We start from the raw sequence: 19,114 nt of genomic DNA, 5'->3' as shown, positions 1-19,114 counted from the left end.
AAAAAAAAAAAAAAAAAAAAAAACAGAAGTCTTTTATTTCGGAGTCCACCGCCGGCCATCTGTGCTCCGATCCGTTCTGTACCACGTCGACCGTGTACACACCACTTTGCGATACGTCGCCCTGGATTTTCTTTTCCTCTGGTGTGTTTCTCTTTTATTTGTTGTTGTTGCAATCCGCAGAAACCACGTTTGGGCACCATCTCGACGGCCCATCACAGACTCGTGGCTTGAGCAGCACAATCATCGCCCCTTGCGGTAAAGGGGGCACTAGCAAGATGAGGCTTGCTGGATTTGTCTGAGGAGAACGAGAAAAAAAAGGTCTTTCCGACGACTTCAGCCAGTGTGGCTGACTGCTCAACTTTTTCGTCTCCTTTGTACTCATAAAGTATCGTACAATGTTTGCTCCAAATATTGTGTCTACTGAAGAACAGCATGGGGCTAGTGCCATCGACTGAGCTCACGTGTGCATTACATCGGACCCCATCAAGTCCTCGCGTGTTTTTTTTTTTTTTTTCTTTCTTTCTTTCTTTCGGGTTTCCCCCTTGAACGACGTCTCATCCATATCTCGTGTACACAAGTATTTTGTGCCCTGCTACAGCCACAAGACTTGGCCACCCAACCTCTTGTACTCTGTTCTTTGTACCGGCCTTGCAGTGCCCTCCCGTTTTGGAAACGAGGACAGTGGGAAATGGGAGGTTGAGCACATATACGGTCAAACCTAACCATCTAGACTAGTCTAGTCTAGACTATTTTCTAATGGGCAGTCGTCTTTGGGCAAGTTTCCGGTAAGGCCCAAATCTCACACCCCTTTTTTTTCCCCCATATCCAGCTTCAAAAAGTTGGGCGAGCACGCCCTTCCATTCCTCTTCACCGAGACTTTCAGTCATGAGCTGATTCGGTCTGCACTGGCGAGCGCTGCATGATGCACGGCATCAACCTTCGCCCGACTGATGTGCAGCTCCCCCGCCCGGGCGGTTGCTCCCCACATACATACACAGCATGGGGAGTGCTTCGCCCGAAAGGTATGTTGGCGTGTTGCCGTTTGAGTGGGCCGATGGTCAGAGAAGTGCCGTGGTAAGAGAGATTTCATGATTGATTCTTTTATTTTCTTTTTTGGTGATCTGCGGATTCGGGCGGATTTTTCGCTTTGCAGCTTCAGCTGGGCTCACATACTTCTCTTGCATTTTCGTTTTAACAAACTACCCAGGGCAAATCAAAGGGTTTTCTTTTATAATGGGTGTGTTGCATGCAGCTAGCATTCGTCACAGTTGCAGAGCCCTCTTTGCTTCTCAAATGGGAAGATGGGGAAGATGCACATCTCCTAGTCTTACCTAGCCCCCCTTTTATCCGATTCAATCACAAAATCGTCATCCACATAGACGAGTTTTACCCTCTTTAATTCCCTGATGCGCGGCAGCAAGGCAGCCAAGCTGGCTTTCGCGTTGTGTCACTTCCTAACCTGTCGGGCGATTGCATCGACACGCCATAAACGTAGCCATGTCGTACAGAACAACGCCGGCCTGCATATGGACGTTGGCAATCAAGGTGGGAAAAGATTGCGAGAGAAAGAGAGAACACAAAATAAAACGGGCGAAAACCTTGTTACTCATTCCCACGAGGTTCAAGGTCCGCTCCCGCTTTCCCGTGCCGCCCGTTTCCATTTTACCCTTTGTTCCTCACGTTCGCATGGGATTCGGAGGGCTCGAGTTGAACATGTTTGCCAGAGGGGCTAGTAATCGCACCGACAACCCGTGTTGATGAGACCTTGATTACAGTTAATGGTTGAGTAGTCTCCATAACATTCTTATTTTGTGACTACCAATCACTCAATGACGAACAAATCGAAACTTCCTTGCTAGATGAGCTCGATATGCAACAAGAGATATTGCACGCTGATGCATGAATGCGATGGATTCTGAGAGTGGTCGCCTGCTCGGGAAGGCGGCTAGGCGAACCACCATATTGGGCGGGCGAAACAGCGCCTCGGAGCGTCATGTGGTCCCCGCTATTCGAAGCCTCCTTTTCCCACCTACACCTAGCCGTCACCTCGGTAGCTAGCTCCAGTCGAGGAGGACGACGTTCTGTCACTGTATGCAATCTGATCGTTACGATTGAGGACAGGACGAATCCAGCTAGATCCAAGTTGCTTGCTGCTTGACAGGAATCAAGGCATCAATCAAAGGTACTAAGTAGCTCGAAGCTGCATGCATATGCCGTGCCAATACATCACCGAGTATATTTGGTGATTCTGATAAATGAACAAAGCTGATCGGTAAATGATCGAAACGATATATCCCCCACTCGCTCAAGTCAGTCGGTTCTGCATGTCGTGCACATCCACGTCCGTGTTCGGTGACAGTCGTGGGAAAATCGATCGACACTGGACTCCTTCTTCGTGTTTTGTTATTGAGTATTGGGCAGCCACGTTTCCGCCTGACATGTCGGGGGTGGGTGACACAGAAACTGCCGCGAATCAGTGATGTAGCCTGTCTGGTTTAGCCTCGAGTGCTGGCCTGATAAAGGGGAAGAGAGGGGAGGCGCTAAAGAAACGTGCTTTGAACGGCCGTTCTCGCCCAGATTGTATGGAAAGCAGAGCCTCAGACTATCAAAACACGCTATGCTTGTGACAGGACAATGGTGGTCACTCAGGCAATGTTACTGGTGTGTACCAGGTACAGGTATACTCGCTTGAATCTGAGAGCATGTTCTTCGCTTGCCACTCGTTACCTTTTGTGTCCCGTGACTGGCGTTGATATAAGCCAGCCTTTGCCCCCCAGGTTCTCGCGCCCAAATCGGAAGAGGTGTGTTTGAGCCTCGCAACTCTGGATTCGCCCAGTAAAACGAGGACAACTCGGCTTCATGAATACCAAGGCCTGAGAAAGGCCATTCGCCCGACCACTCCACTTTCAATTGCTGTTATTGTCCCTTCAAACATCCAAAGCATGTCAAACGCCGGCATTTTCCCCGACGGCTTCATCCAACATGGCGGCCGTGGTGGGCCTCCACCACCACCAAACGGCATGAGACCACCGCCTCCACCAGGTATGGGGGGACGTCCTCGCCCAGGACCAAACATGATGGCCCCGCGCCCGCAGCCACACCCAGAAATGGCCCAGCCCAACATGGGGCAGCCTATCGCCAGACCACCCATGATGCCACCCATGACGCCACGCATTATGAAGAAACGTAGCATGCACGAGATCTCAGATTTGCGCGACGAGTTTCGCTCGCCCGAAGACTGCCGCGATCGGTTGACGACCTACTATGTCTTCCGCATCGAGCCGGTCGAGGGTGATGAGGGCCACACGGCCGAGGGAGAAAAGATCCAATCGACGTGGATGAATGCTCATGTCACCGAGATCGAGGATCTGCCACGCAAGGAGATCATTCGGCAAATCCGCCAGCTGAACAAGGCAAGCGACAGTGGCGTCGCCGAGAAGAAGAAGGGTATGGGCGCCGGCCAGCAGCGACAGATCGAAAAGGCGCGCAGGAAGCTCGAGATGCATGAGCTAACTGACCCGGAACGATTCGAGATCACTCTTGTTCAGCTGGACGACAAACGTCGAGAGTTGACAGACAAGGAGTATAAGAAATACGAGAAGAAGCTGCATGGTGGCACTAAGCCTGGGACAACGTCCGTGACCACGGTGCTCATATCCAAGCCCAACGGCCAGGTCAAAAAGAAGAAAAAGAAGATGGAGAAGCGCGTCTCCATCACCGCCTATTTCAAGAATGCGCCCAAGCCTGGTGTAGATGTTGAGGCCTTGCTCAAGGAGAGGGAGATAGAGGAAGACATCAAGGCGCAGAGGATGCATCATGGTATTGATGGCCTATCGGGACCGCATGATTTCCCTCCAGATTTCATGATGGATCAAATGACCGGTTTCCCGCAAGGTCCCCCTCAAGGGCAGTTCCCTCCTCCAGGCCAATTCAATGCCAATCTTGGACCGCCGCGCCAAGTGCCTCCTCCTCCTCGGTTGCCCGGAGGTCCGCCACTGCATCCGATGCAAAATGGACATCCTCAAGCACCTCGACCACCAGTTGGTCGACCTGGCCCTGCTGCTGCTGGCAGACCTGGCCCTGTTGGTAGACCGGGTCCGGTTAGTCGACCTCCGGCTGGTCGGGCCCCAGTTGGTCGACTCAGACCCGTCAACCAGGGGCGAGACGGCCGTCGGCGCGACCAGAGCGACTCCTCCAGCTCAGACTCGGATTCGGGCTCCGAATCAGACAGCAGTGGATCATCCAGCAGCGGCTCATGGTCGGGCAGCGAAGACGAAATCAGCATGCCAACCTCGCATGGCTCCGTCTCTGACGGCCGGCGCAGGAAGCGTCAGAAAGGGCCCAAGAAATACGTTCAAGGCTCCGAGTACCATTCACGATCCAGCAGCCGCAGACGCAGCCAAAACGAGGGCGAATATACGTATAAAGTGCATGGCGGCAGGCGTCAGCATAGTCAAACCTCTCGAAGACAGCCGCAAAGAATCATGCCTCACGTCCCCAACGCGCCAGCATCTGCTCCCGTCGTCGTCCAGCAGCAGCAGCCAGTGATGCAGCAACGGCAGCATCAACAATACCAGCAGCAGTCGGTGCTTCAGCAGCAGCCCATGGTTCCTGTCGTCGACATCCAAGAGGCCTACAACCGGGGCCGGATACATGGAAAGGCCGAGGAGCGAGAGGAGACGCGTCTAATAGACGAGGCCACCATGGCAGCCAACCGCCGGCTACCGGAAGGGTTGGCTGCTCAGCCCCGTTACTTCCCAGGGCAGATACCGGGGGTGAGGTTGGTCGAGCCGGCGCGGACGCAGAGAGAGATTGCGGTCGGAATCGAGCTTGAAGAGCGCGAACGCATCGCCGCGGCTGCAGTCGCGGGCGAGAGGATCAGGGTGGAAAAGGAGAGACACGCCGCAGACGCGCAAGCTCGCGCGGCGTACTACCGGCAGCGGGAGGCGGAGCGTCATGAAGAAGAATACTGGCGCAAGGTCGAAGAACAGGAGCAGCGAGAGCGGACGGCAAGATTGGCAATGGAGCGACAGAGGCGCGCTTACACCACCTACGCGCGCGACTCCTCTCCGGATATCAATCCTTTCCCGAGACCGTCGGCGAGGAGGCCGACAGTATCATATCTGGATCGGGACACGTACCATTATTATGAGAGTTGACGAGTGGAGGACAAGTACAACCCCTACCTGGGTATCGTAGTTTCTGTTGCATCTAGGAAAAGAAGGAATCGATACTGATAGTTTATGGAGATACCTGTATAAGAAAGATATTTTGAGAAATTGATTGTCTCATGGACGAGAAAATCCTGATGACTGGCCAAGGTATCCAAGATAGACGCGGATCTTAACGGCAGTTTTTTTTTTTTTCTCCCCTTCAAATCTCGGCCAAAATGCAGGCAATCTCGCTCATCTTTGGATGACTATAGCACCGGGGAAGTTTGCCGCTGCACCCCGCTTGACGATGGCACCTTACTCCAATCAACTCAGTGTTACTCCCTGCCCTGGCAAATCTGGAAGCAGAGATGGTGGAGTGGGGTTGGCAAGGTAGGCACCTCCTGCATTCTCTCGTTGACAGCCAAGAGGAAGGCATAACCCCTGGTTTTTGCAGTCAACAACAACAGCGTCTTGTTCAGCTTGGAGGAAAAAAAGAACCTCCAAAGATCCCGAGGTTGTGGCTTTCTTCTCGGGAAAGGAACGAAAAAGGACGCGTAAAAATACTGGAAACCCATACTACGTATAAGATTTCGGTCGCCACAAAGAGTTAAGATGAAAGCACGTGCACAAAAAAAGGCCCGCCTCTGATCTGCGATGTTACGGCTATTGAAAAATCCACCCGGGGGAGCTCTTCCGTCCTATCTTCATTTTGTTCGTCACCTCGCACCACAGTGGTCTGTTGCTTTTTTGTTGGGTATATGTTTGGAACGCGCTGCAATTTGACGCTAAGCGAGAATCCCGAGGTAGTATTTTGAATTCCCCGCTTGGACAACTGAATGCCGCCCATTTAGGTTTCATTAATATACAATACAAACAGTAACAAACACACTATAATTCCACTTTCCAACTCCAATGTCTATTTAGCAGATAACAATCAAGTGTCCAGTCGGCGCTGATATAATTCAAAGAGGAAGAGAAAAAAAGAAGAAAAGAAAAAGAAAAAGAAAAAGAACAAGAAAACAAGAAAACAAGAATCAATGCCTGGGAGATTGGACCAAAGAAATTCGCCAACCCAAGACAGCATGATGGGGAAAAATTCCACCATCGCGCCGACCAGGCCAAAGGTCGTCGAGCTTGGTGAGATGGAGGCCTGCGACTTTTGGACGCCAGTCCAGTGGGCCGTCCTCGTATCCCTGGTTGACGCCATCCTGGCTCCCGTGGCTCCCGAGTCCGAAGTCACGGACAAGAAGGCGCAGATCAAAATGCCAGACCACAAATACAACACCCTCCTGGAAGAGGTGCACCGCACTGTCGCCGGTAACCCGGACAAGGAGCTGCTCAAGGCCGTCTTCCTCGAGAGCTTCTCCACCAACCCGGCCCTGGTCGGCCACATGAAGCGGACCGTCTGCACATCGGTCCACCCCAAGCTCCGCGCCCGGCTCGGCGGCGTCCTGGCTGCTGTGTCGACCAGGATGGGTGCCTTCTTCTTGACGGGGTATTGCACCCCGGTACACGAGCAGCCGCTGCACATCCGCGAGGCCATCGTTAGGGGCTGGTCGGCGTCTCGTCTCACCGACATCAGGCTGCTGGTCAAGTCGCTGTCCATGTTTGCTCAGAACGCGTGGCTGCAGGCCAGCCCGCTGTTCAAGCAGGCGAGCGGCTATCTCGACGTCCCCCACGACTGGAAGCCGGGTGCGAGCTTCGACTTTGAATTCCTCCAATTTGGTCGTCCGCCAAATGCAGAGGACGACAAGGCACCCGTCAGCCCTGCCGTCATTGACACGGACGTCGTGATCGTCGGCTCGGGTTGTGGTGGCGGAGTATGTGCCAAAATCCTAGCAGAGGCTGGTCGCAAGGTGGTCGTGGTTGACAAAGGCTACTATTTCACACCCGACCAATTCCCAATGCCACAGGAGCAAGGCAGCCGTCTCCTCTGCGAGAATGGCGGTGTCGTAGTGAGTGCTGACGGATCGACCAACATCGCCGCGGGCTCAACTTGGGGTGGCGGCGGCACCGTCAACTGGAGCGTGTGTCTGCAGACGCAGGGGTTCGTCCGACGTGAGTGGAGCCAAGATCGTGGTCTGGTCTTCTTCGAGACCGAAGAGTTCCAGGACTGTCTGGATCGCGTGTGCGACTACATGGGAGCCGGCCGGGGAAGCGAACACGCCGTCAAGCAAACCCACAGAGGACAGGTCTTGCTGGACGGATGCCGTAAGCTCGGGTGGCACGCCGCAGCGCTGCCGCAAAACTCGGGAGGAGCCGAGCATTGGTGCGGCCGGTGCATGATGGGCTGCGGCAGTGCCGAGAAGCAAGGCCCCGCAGTGAGCTGGCTTCCGGCTGCGAAGAAGGCGGGAGCCACCTTTATCGAGGGTTTCCAGGTTGATAAGGTCACGTTCGACGAGGCCTCCGGTGGCAAGGTCGCCACAGGCGTTGTTGGTACTTGGACATCTCGTGATAGCTCTGGTGGGGTTACCGGGCCCAAGGAACAACGTGCCATCAGAAAGGTTGCCATCAAGGCCAAGAAGGTCATTGTCTCGGCAGGGTCTCTGTGGAGTCCTGTTGTTCTAACAAAGAGCGGCGTCAAGGTGAGTGAAGCTGCAAGATTTCTTTTTTTTTTTTTTTTCTCGCACATGGACTTGGAGATATTGCCGCTTCTGTGCGTCCTTGTACTAACCTGAAGCCTGTAGAATCGACACCTGGGACACAACTTGTATCTGCACCCCTGTAATTTTGTTGGGGCTTACTACAAGGAGGACATACAGCCATGGGAGGGTAAGTGTTGACTATGACAGCCACTAACTATCCTACGGCCAACGGGGACAGGTTCTAACAAAATCTACACAGGAGGTATTATCACCAGTTTCTGTACGTCTTTCGAGGACCTTGACGGCCACGGACACGGCGTCAAGCTCGAACCTACATGCCAGATACCATACACCAACATGTCGATGCTGCCCTGGAAGAGCAGCATCGACTTCAAGGTCGCCGCCATCAAGTACCGCCACATGGATGTCTACATCGCCTTGACCCGAGACCGCGACGCAGGCAGGATCCAGGTGGACCCCACGACGGGCACGCCGGTCGTGCACTACACGCCATCGGACTTTGACCGCGCGCACACCCTCGAGGGCGTCATCGCCACCGCCAAGTGCTGCTACCTGATGGGGGCCACGGAGATCCGGGCCTTCCTGCCGGGCGTCGAGCCGTTCGTCAGGAGACCCGCGAGCGCGGCCTCGACCGACTCGGACGACGGTGGCGGTCATGTGAAAAAGTCAAACCTCGGCATCAACGACCCGGACTTTGCGGCCTGGATCAAGGAGCTCCGGCGGGTCGGCAACAAACCGCCCGTGGCGCCCTTCTCGTCGGCTCACCAGATGGGCACGTGCAGGATGGGCATCAACGAGGGCGAGGGTGTCGTGAACCCCAAAGGCCGCGTCTGGGGCTACGAGAACCTTTTTGTCGCGGACGCGAGCGTGTTCCCGTCGGCGTCGGGCGTGAACCCCATGATTACGAACATGGCGATTTCGGACTATATCGCTAGGGGTGTGGATCGCGAGCTGGCTGCCAAGTCGGCGTGAAGGGAGCGCAGCATGTAATGATTTGTTCTGGTCATCTTTTGAACGATGTAGTATTTTTCTGTATAATTTTGCATAAAACCACGGATTCTGAGATATTATCTTACTGATGTCTAACCCTGGTTGTGTTTTCTCATGGGGCCAATCTCTACTCCGTTGAGTGAGGCTACATGCAGGCCGTTATTTGTCTACTTGTTTCTGACCTATTTCATTCGAACGCCAATCCCGGCAAAGCCTCGATGACGGCTAAGCCAAGCTTTGTGAGTGTGTTTTCCTCTTATGCATTTCTGGTTGACTATCCTCACCCCCCTTCGCTTGCGGGCCTTTTGCAGAGCATCACCAGTCTCGGTCGCTTCAAGCCGAGCCCAAACAAAGAAACCCCGTACATCAAGCTCCAAGGCCGGCCTTGCCTGACGATTGACTGATGCCTAGTACTTTCCGATTTAGCCCAGGCTAGCTTGCTGCATGCAGGAGCAGCGTTGTGCATATGCAGGTTCATCGCCTCCAAGGCAGATTTTTGCAGGAATCCGTCCAATAGCATACCGAATCCAGCAACGCCCCCCCAGGCGCCTCATTAGTAACTGCAACAACAGATACGAAGTCTTGGGAAATGGGTGAGATAAAAAGAGAGGGGGGAAGAAAGAAAACAAAGCAAGGAAAACGTGCATCGTCACCAACATCAGTTGTCATCATCCATCCGCGCGGCTCGTCTTTCAAGCGCAGTTGGTGCGTCCTACTATACCTCTCATTCCTCTTTCCAGACTGTCGGGTCGTGTAATAGGGGCTTTGGTCCAATGAGGGAACGCAAGGCCGCTCTCTGCCAGCTTTGCCAAGAATCGGATCTTACTCATGTTAGTGGTTCTGATGGTACCTTTGGTGCCTTTCGTGAGCTGATGTTCAAGGTGCTGATGCTGCCTTGGGATAGGCCATCACTCTTGTGCACATTTCGATCCATAGCCGCGATCCTTCTAGAAACCATAGTCATTAGTGGTAGTGTTATTGGATGTGGTACGACACTGTTATTCTCGGGGTTTTTTTTTCAGTGGCATTGAATCCTTGAGGAATGTGAAAGGCCAATTTCATTCATGCTTCTTTTCGTCAGCCCCTGGTCAATCCAACACATCTTACCTCACTCCTCCTTGTGTCAGTCCGAGGAAGCCAATGTGAAGACTATCTACCAAGTACACTCCCACTTCGGGATGATGCATGACGTCGGCGTCGTCCGAGACATTTTATTAAAGAGTGTGTGACATGTGTAAATCTCTTCAGATCCAGCGGCCCCTTTGTAGGCTAGGTTTCCCGACCTGCACATGGTGCTGCTATTGGCGCAAAAGCGGGAAATTTGCACATTTGTTTCTGTGACAAAAGCCATGGCCCCGAAGGCTCCTCAAGGGACACAAGCTGTTGTGTATCAAGGGGCGAATTCGACGGTGCGCATCTTGAAGAGCACCAACAATAAATGCCACGCAACGGATACATGACAGGTTACCCCGTTTGCGCCACTCCCCGAGAGCTTGTTGGCGATCGCTCGGAGATGCATCCCATATTAGGGCCTGCGCGCGCCGTGCCCTTCCTGAGGGGCGCCACGTCCGTTGTCGCGATACAGCTCCGGGGTTGGCGTTATGCAAAAGCCCTCCCCCTAGTGGCTTGCGCCCCTGACAAGACACCGTTTTGTCGGCGATTTCTTTTTTTTTCTTTTTCTTTTTTTGTCCCCCAGATGGGTCCCGATATGGTTCCAGACACGCAGAATGAACCCCCTTTTCTTGCTTCTTCATTCAAGACCAACATTTGCCCGATTACGAATCACGTCGTACCCGGTACGACATAGTAGGAATGGAAAGAACAATGCATCTCCTACATCCAATCAGGTGGCAGTGGCAGTGGCAGTGGCAGCATGGCATTAAGCCATCATGCTGAGCTTCAGTGCTGGACAGATGTCAAGAGGATCTAACGTGAAAATGCGTGGTCGATGTGACATGCGTCAGTGAGATCCATGCTCTCGTGCCTGTCAGAATTTATGTGATTATCTAGGCACCAGAATGATCTTGGTGCTTGCCAGTGATAACTCAAGGCCGCCATGGCTGGGCCTTGTGATATGTAGGCAAAAGTTCCCATTAGACGAAGAACCGGCAGCATAATCTGAAGCGTTGTAAGCTCACAACCGACTTACTGAGCCCGTTGGGAATTCGGTTTTGTTCCGAGTTGTGAGAGGCTCTCACCCTACGTCAAGACTGCCATCGAGAGTGAGTGCCGACGATGACGCCCTGGTAACGAATGTCAGCAATGCTCCCAGCAAGCGGCTAAATACAGTTTTGATGCACCGATTCCTTTAATGTTAGTAAGAGACTCCGACGATACAAGTGGCCGGTTTGGTATACGCAGCAGTCCGAACCCACACCCCACGGTCGTTGTCGTTGAAAGACCACCGCCTCAAAACGCCCCAGTCCCTGTCAACTACAGTAATAAAAGAAAGCTAAATAATAAAATAAGATAATTTGGTTTTAAGGTAGCAATTCAGCGCCCGGACACTCGAAAATCCCGCGTGGGGCAAAATGCTACTTGATGATCACCTGCCAGGAAAGACCCTGCTTGTCAAAAAAATTAAAAAAAAAAAAAAAAAAATAATAATAATAATAATAATAATAATAATAAGAAAAAAGACAAAAAGACAAGAAGAAGATCAAGGCGGGGAAGGCAACAATATTAGAACGAACAAGTTGCCGAAAAGCATGTGGGTTGTACCGGTGATATCATTCTCCCTTTTGTTCCGGTTCATCTCCGTGGATTGCGCGCAAGGCCCGGAAAAAGAGAAATAAAAAAAAATAAAAAAAATAAAAAAGGAAGAAAAAGAAAAAGAATAGACTCGCAGCCCACCCTCCCAATCAACCCAACTTGATCTGTCAAGGAAAATTACTCCGTGAAGGGAGACAACAACAACAACAAAAACAAAAAAACAAGGGTTTATGGCAGTGGCTCTTCCCGCCTCCCCTGCCCACTTTTTATCTTTTCCTGTCACCTTTCCCCCCCTTGCTTGCGCCCAGCCGCCGAGCACTCGATCAAGTGACACCTTTTCTACCTCGAGTGAAACCCAGGAAAACATTCTTCCCCTTTCCTTCTTGAGACAAAAAAAACGCGTCAGCTGAGAGGGTTATTTCACCAACCACAAAATCTCGGGGCGGAGATCTGTTTTAGGGAATCGGACACCGTGGGGGAAGAAAGGAAGAAAGGAAAAAAAAAAAAAAAAAAAAAAAAAAAAAGAACAGATTGTTGTCACACCGAGAGAAGGAAGAGTAAAAAAAGCGGTCAACTCAAATCAAGGAAATAAAAAAGTGTAGTACTCATGGTAGGATTGCCGACCCCGCGTGATCCTTCATTTCTGTTGCTTTTGTTCTCTTTTCCTTTCTTCACCCCCCCTCCCTTGCCTCCTTTGATCATTTTCGTCATTCCATCCGAGCGTGACGTTACTGCCTGCAGCAGGGGCCTTTTCTACAACGTTAGAAGGGTTACTGGATGGCAGCCCCAGGTAGGGGAAGTCCTCGTGAAGGTTTGACCGCCAGCATTATCAAGGGTGGAGGTGGGACGAATGTATCGGCCGAAGGAAATTATGGCCTTGCAGATACTATGCAAATCCCACACACAAGCTCTTTTGTCCTCCGTAGTGTCATCGAATCCATCAAACATACCTGGAAAGACCCTTTCCTGCAAGGTCAGAGGACAGAGGGAGTAGTAACGACGAAAATGAAAATTTTCTCGATTCTTCCCGAAAGGCTGTATCATCAGATGATCTCAAGGGCATTTCAAATCCGATGAATAGAGGAATGGACAATAAATAGGCTTGTTGCATTTCATAAAAAAAAAAAACCCCCCCCCCCCCTACACACACACACAGGATATCGGTCTTCATCTGAATTTTTCTATTGGGTTGTGATGCTACGCACGTACTCCATACACCCCTTCTCGAGTGAAGACGACACATGCACCCGCAACTAAACACATGTAATCATGTCAACAGAAGTAGGATCACGTATCGCTTCAAGGTTTTTATGTAATGTCCAATTAACTACTACTTGTAGCCTCGATAACAATAGAGCTTTAACTCGGCGCCAAGAAGACAAAGCGCCACCAGGGCGTTCTGCTCGCCTCGTGTCCGAAGCCGCCTTAAGCAGTAGATCCTCCAGCATCTCATGCCCTCTCACAGAGAGTTCGACCGTAGTGTTTGGTCTTGTACAGGAAGCTGCACACAGCCTCGAGGTCCGCACCGACCTGCGTCGCAACCCCAAGGCATGACATGCCTCTTTCCGGAACGAGCCAAGCATTACGCTCGCGGCTTGCCCTCTAGACTACTCTCGAATCTCACAGCTCTTGGGGCGCCGTGTGATTCGGGAGCAGTCTTCAGGACTGTAGTGAGATGACTACATGCATACCACCTGATCCTTCCTGTGATGCTCCCCTCTGTGCCTGCCACCAAACCTTGTACCTCCCTCCAAGTCTACACCTTGGCCGCGCCACGTCTGAAGGCCCTCCAAGTTGGGCACGTGGGAATTTCCGACTAGCAGAATATTCGCCGCGACGCGGCGCGACTCAAGGGGGCAATGGATCTGGGAGAGGCAAAGCCCGTATGGCAGCACCGTCAAGAACTCGCATTTTCAATCATATCCAGCAGATTGATGGGCCTGCCCCATGCTTCTTCCAAAGTCGATAGATCCCGTCTCGCTTTTGGCTCCGAATTCCCATGACCGGTAGCTTGCGAGAAGCTCCAGTATTGGTTGTGCCAATGATTATTTCCCAGTCGACAGCCAGTGTCTGCCACGACGCAGTGAACGTCTCAGCCACGGATTCGCCGTTTTATCGATCTTTGCTGTGGAAAGGAACTTTCGCCTGACAAGAAAACCAGTCCTTGCTAAGCTAGTCCACCCTCGGCCGAATAATTTCCGTCGATGCTCGTAATCGTGCTTTTCCTTCGTGAAACAAAACAAGATGCTGCCCAGCGTCAAGCTGAGGAGGGTCGAATTCTGTGTCGTCTGAAAAAGAAAAGTCGTCGCGATCATCGTTGCGGGGGTATATTCGTCGTAAAGGTCGTAAATCATCCGTGAGACATAGGAAAGAAAAACTGGGTCGGATATCTGAGAAAGGAGTAGACAAAAGAAAAAAAATAACTCTTCCAACAGCGAGTGCAGTATGTCTTGGGTGACCCAGAACTATACTTCAAATGGGGTATCTCTAAGAAAGCCTCTTTCTGCCCTGTAGGCAAGGGGGTTCAGGAGGGAAGTGGAAAAAGAGTAGGAAATGTAGAAAGGAACCATAGTGAAATGGTCTTTCTGTCTCGGGCTTCTGCCGAGCAAAGGGGTGCATTGCTGCATGTTCCTCTTGTGTATGACGAATAAGGAAAAACCCGCCCTGTATAATGCAACAAAAACCCGCCCAGGACCCAGCCGATGAGTGGTGTAGGAAAGAGGAGATGAGATGTCCAGAGAGTAAAGAGAAAAAAGAAAGTGGCACTGAAAACCGAGCTAGCGGTTATTGTGGACGATGCATCCCAAAAGGAGAAAATGAAATACCCAGACCCAACGCTCGCTTACCCAAAAAAAAAAATATTGACCAAATGACAAAGGAAATCAAGGGAAAAAAAATTAAGTACGCGCAGGTGGTATAGTAGGGATGTCGCAAGTCGCTCCGATGCAAAAGCCGATGCAAGAAATAACGCCGTATGCCTTTGGGTTGGATGCTCGCCACGCCGTTGCCGTTTTTTTGTTTGTCTCTTTTCTCATCTCCGATCCTGTCCAACGGCTCCCAATGGGTGAGTTGCATGGAAGCTGGTAAATCATCAGGAAGATGTTACCGTCGGATAGATTGCACCAGTGACTTGGGGTGGTTGTCACATGGTGGTCGTGTACTCTTGATACCTATCCCAACCAAAGCCGCCGTAGCCCATGCCTACACCGCATTGCGGTGTAAACATGCTAGGCAACGACAGCGTGGGAATCGGCGATGCGACGAGGGGAGAGCTGTAGAAGTAACCGGCAGTTGTGAGTGGCTGGCTGTAAGGCGGCGTGGGCGGTGAAGGCAGCTGGACGTCGTTCATGCCCATTGTGGCCCAAATGGTGTTGTTTGCATCGGCTGTAGTTGCAGGGACGTTGGGACTAGATGGTAGAACCCTCCACGATTCAACGGGCGCTGGCAGCGATGTGGTCATGGTTGGCTGCGACCACATGCTCATAGTAGAGCTGGGCAGCAGGGGCGGCTGGCGGATAGGCTCTACAACCTTGGGCGGCGGAGGCACCAGGGGCTTGATGAGGCCCAGAATGGCGGTCTTGACATCCTCACTCCTCCCATTCAGCAGCTCGCCGGCACCTTCCTCCTCCAAACCCTCAAGTGCAGAAACATGCGTGCGGAAGACGTAACGGTTAATGGCTTGGATGAAGTCCTCGTGTAGCTTCTTGCACTGTTGCTCTTTCTCTGACCACTCATAAGTGCTCGCCTTGGTATCAACGCAGTGGACCTCCTTGTGGTACTCGATGAGGGCCTCGATGGTGTCCGGGGTTAGCTTGAAGGCGACCTCATTGCGCAAGACCATGTCAACGTGAACAATATAAGCCTCGATGTGGACCAGCTGGTAATTCTGGAGAGCCTCAACTAATGGGTCGGAATCCCTCTTCAGGTCCGACTCGGGGAACTTTGGGAACATTAATGAGGCCAAGGTCCAGATAGCATTTGGCGACGACAAGGTCTCGGTGAGACACCTCTGGTGCTGAGGAACACTGTTGAGTGGGCGCTTGACCCTGTTGATGCGCTTCAGGGTTTGTGTAAGCCACGGCTCGACCTTTGATCCGAGAACGACGTTGACGGAAGATGCACGCGGCGCAAAGGCCGCGGCGGATGCCGGAAGTAGTTGCGGAGGCATGTCTAGGGTATATCGGAGGTTGGTCTAGTTTTCTTCCAGGAGGACAAGGGAGTAAGGTGTAGTGGAGCGCGCGTGAGCCTGGTGAGAGGTGAGAGAGTGGGAGAGGGAGGGGAAATAGTCAAAAGAAAAAAAAAAGGTTTGACGGAGCCGGCGGTCCCAAGTTGAGGGAAGTAGGCTAACGCGCCTGCGACCGCGAATGAGAAGAAGAGAAAGCGGAGGACGAGTTGCTCGTGAGGAGGAGAAAAAAAAAGAGGGCTCGTGAAAGAGTGTACGGAATGGAGGGTGGGCAATGGTGATATAGCTGGGCGTCGTGCTAAACCACAACATACCCTTGTCGGCTGTGCTGCCGTTTGTCCCTTCTAGGCATGCAACACACCCTCCCTCAGCCGCCTGCAACCATCAGCTCAACTAGGTACACCACAGTACATTTAGTCAAACACCACCCAAAAATGTGCGGTACAGTACCGTACCTTGCTTGCCCTGGGCTGGGCTGCAAGACTGATCGAACAGGGCCGTTTGACCTAGCCTCCAGCGGTGTCCTGATCCACCTGCAGAATGGACTCCATCGCTCTGCATGCATGTACGTCGTCAAGTCGTATGCAGCCGCCACTGTTGGCGTTCAGACCAGTAACAAGACAGTGAAAACGGGCTGTGGGGGGTGTCTCTTGTCCATACCTGGAAGGTAGCGCAGTGGGGCAATGACAGGCAAGCATGGGCAAAAAAAAAAAAAAAAATGCACAAAAGAGAGAAGAGAAAAAGAAAAAAATATCCTGAGGCCCGCATTCGCTTTGGAGATCTCATGTGACATTTACTCTGAAAACTATTCGTAATTACCTGGTAAGTGAGTTCGGTGAGTAAGTGCTTGCAACATGTTCAACCCCCTGGCGCAGGCAGGTTCGTTCACTAGCAAAAGACAAAGACAGTTTGCTCCACAAAATGCCGAGTCAATCTCTCTTGTCAGGAACTCGCAGCAAACAACGACAGATGTGTCAACGGAGAACAGGAAAGAATCGCTAGCGTGTTCCATGGTCATCTCTACACAGCTATCGCCGCAAGGACTTCCCTAGGCTGATGAACACGGGAAACCAGGTATGGGAGTTGCGACGACGGCCAAGTCAAGATGGCGGGGGTGAGTTTTCTCAAAGGGTGGTCAGGTAGTTTCATGGTGGCATGCTACTAACATGTGCTGCGCCGTTGCGCCCACTCGGCCGCCGCTTCGATTGTGGAAATGGAATTGGAATTTCCGAGTGACCGCAAGGATTTGCCCCGAACCTTGGCCACCCAGAAAAATTGAGGGCGGCATTTAATGGCTAGTATGATCCACAACGGAAAACCTTTAGTGGGGCTGTCCGCTTGCAGTTCGGGGACTTTTCCATGACGGATTTTGCGATAGCTCGACGAAAAAAGTATCCTGATTAATCAAAAATAGAAGCAAACCACGAAAAGAGATAGAAAGGGAGGCAATAGAAAAAAGTACCAACAGCCAGTGGCTTCAAAGAAAAAAAAAAGCACAAGTAGCTTTCTGCGCGTTGGGCCGACGGTGGCTTGGTGGGTCCTACGTCTTTCTCCCTCAACCTGCCGCCTCAGTCGGGCTTCGCCTGGAGGGGCTGTGCTACCAACCTGCATATGACAAGGAACACATCCGGTCATGTCCAACGGGAAAGTACAGTAGTAAACGACCTACCTTGCAAGACTTAATCCTGGGGGGACAATGTAAGCTGAAAGCTACATTCGCACTACCTTAGTACGTTTTTACTGGACTATAGTCGCTCTGGCCCGGCGGGAACGCCACTGACCAAAATGCTGCCAAGGCTACTACTTACATACCAATAAGAAGAAAAAAAGCAACAGTTGCCGATTGGAGATATTGGATTACTGCAGCACGCAACTATAATGAACGGCGCGCACAGGCAACGGCAAGTTCCCCATGGAGAAAACGACGCTGTCCTTTTCCATCCCATGAGTACCTAGGGACACACAGAAAAGGAAGAAAAAAAAAAAGAAAAGGAAAAGAATTTTTTTTACATGGGCAAACATTAAGCACGGACAACGGCTTGTACGAAAATGCCGCCCCGTCCGTTTGTGGCCCAGATGAAAGCGAAGGGTCAACCGATCGTCGCATCCCCAGAACAGACACCCGAGTTGCTCCGATGACGGCGGACTGAGACTGCCGTGCCGCATCTTTCGATTTTTTTTCCTCTGTAGTTGGGACGACACCCCAAAACAGTCTATTACTGCTTCGATATCACATAGTTTACTCCCCCACCACTACGCGCAAGCCGCCATCATTAGCAAAATCTGAGATCTGACAGTTTCAGTAATCCTCAACCTCTCGCATATTTTCCATTCCCGCGTTGCGTCTCCTGCTTCATCTTTGGGCCAGTCACTCGCGGCCACTCCATATTAGCGGCCCACCACGTTTCTCCTCAAGGCGCCAACAACATAATGGAGCCAAGAGTCTAGTCGTCCCAAGGCCTTGAGTCGCTGCACTGGAATTCATCCGGACGATGGACCCGTTGCATCCCTTGATATGCTTATCATGCAAGAGTGCGGTTAGGTCTGCATGCGGTCTTAGTCTATCCATGTCTGTCATTGGGGTTGCTTGTCTCCGCTAGATCGACGCGTCTCACGGCAAGTAATATCAGAAACCACCAATACGCACAGTTGCGCATCAGGATGCTGGTTCGTTCACCTTGAAATTGTACTCATGAGGTATCAGCCTCTGTCGAGATTAGATCGCCCACAGCCCAACTCGTAAGGAAGCAAGTCGTAAGATGCCAATACCAGGCTAGACTAGAGGGGATCGAGACTTCAATATCAGCCCCAAAACGACACCGGTTTGAGGAAGCGCTACAGCTCGGAGGCTTGCTTGGCTCTCCGCTGCACTCGATATTCAACTCGTGCAGCCCGGGTTCCATCAGTACACGTGAAACAAAGCCCAATAGTCCATCCAGCGCTTCTGGCTGCATGAAAGTCTTGACCGAGCCTGATTTAGTTGATAGGGATGTGATCTGCTTTGACCTGATCACTCTTGAGCCAGAAATCTCCTTCAGGGCGCAGGAGAACTGACGACATTGGTCATATCAAAATTGCCAGAAACAGAAATTTCCAGGGGCACCCTTTACTCTTTTTTCTTTTTCCCCCTTGTTTTTTACTCCTTGCCCCCTTCCAAACTCGATGTTGACCCCTCCCTCAATGTCGCCGGTGGCTTTCGCGATATTGCTATGGCCGGCATGTCAAGCCCAAAGTGGACTAGATAAAGGGGATGGACTGGAGCCCGTTACTTAGACAGAATCAATGAGAGCCTGTAGATGCTTACTCTTGATTCCCTACAACCCTGTCAAGGTGGAATATGACCAGTCGCAGAGCACTTGTGAGTCTTGATTGGTCAGACTTGAGCCAATGAAAGAAAAGACCGAAATTCCAAGCGTCCTTATAATTGGCCAAAATAGGAAAGACCCAATGAGAAAAGGTTAGGCCTGACA

At 51.8% G+C, this 19,114-nt stretch overlaps 4 protein-coding genes across 4 annotated transcripts; 2 read left to right on the top strand and 2 right to left on the bottom strand.

The window, feature by feature from the left end:
- Positions 1–1,815: 1,815 nt before the first annotated feature.
- PpBr36_00569 (uncharacterized protein) lies at positions 1,816–2,121 on the bottom strand (the record flags this gene model as incomplete). The annotated part of the gene is made up of 1 exon (XM_029887761.1): positions 1,816–2,121. A coding segment is annotated over one exon (306 nt), but the record flags the coding sequence as incomplete, so codon positions are not given.
- An 821-nt stretch (positions 2,122–2,942) lies between these two features.
- PpBr36_00568 (uncharacterized protein) lies at positions 2,943–5,159 on the top strand (the record flags this gene model as incomplete). The annotated part of the gene is made up of 1 exon (XM_029887760.1): positions 2,943–5,159. One exon carries the CDS (start codon positions 2,943–2,945, stop codon positions 5,157–5,159), a length of 2,217 nt encoding a protein of 738 aa, XP_029751789.1.
- A 1,031-nt stretch (positions 5,160–6,190) lies between these two features.
- On the top strand, positions 6,191–8,731 carry PpBr36_00567 (uncharacterized protein; the record flags this gene model as incomplete). The annotated part of the gene is made up of 3 exons (XM_029887759.1): positions 6,191–7,738; positions 7,841–7,925; positions 7,998–8,731. 3 exons carry the CDS (start codon positions 6,191–6,193, stop codon positions 8,729–8,731), a joined length of 2,367 nt encoding a protein of 788 aa, XP_029751792.1.
- A 5,872-nt stretch (positions 8,732–14,603) lies between these two features.
- PpBr36_00566 (uncharacterized protein) lies at positions 14,604–15,629 on the bottom strand (the record flags this gene model as incomplete). The annotated part of the gene is made up of 1 exon (XM_029887758.1): positions 14,604–15,629. The coding sequence occupies one exon, from the start codon at positions 15,627–15,629 to the stop codon at positions 14,604–14,606; it is 1,026 nt and encodes a 341-aa protein (XP_029751793.1).
- Positions 15,630–19,114: the final 3,485 nt, after the last annotated feature.

Source organism: Pyricularia pennisetigena, chromosome 2, assembly GCF_004337985.1.
Source record: "Pyricularia pennisetigena strain Br36 chromosome 2, whole genome shotgun sequence".
In the NCBI taxonomy this organism is placed as follows: domain Eukaryota; kingdom Fungi; phylum Ascomycota; class Sordariomycetes; order Magnaporthales; family Pyriculariaceae; genus Pyricularia; species Pyricularia pennisetigena.
Note: the sequence above shows the minus strand (reverse complement) of the source record. Positions and strands in the feature narration are given on the sequence as shown.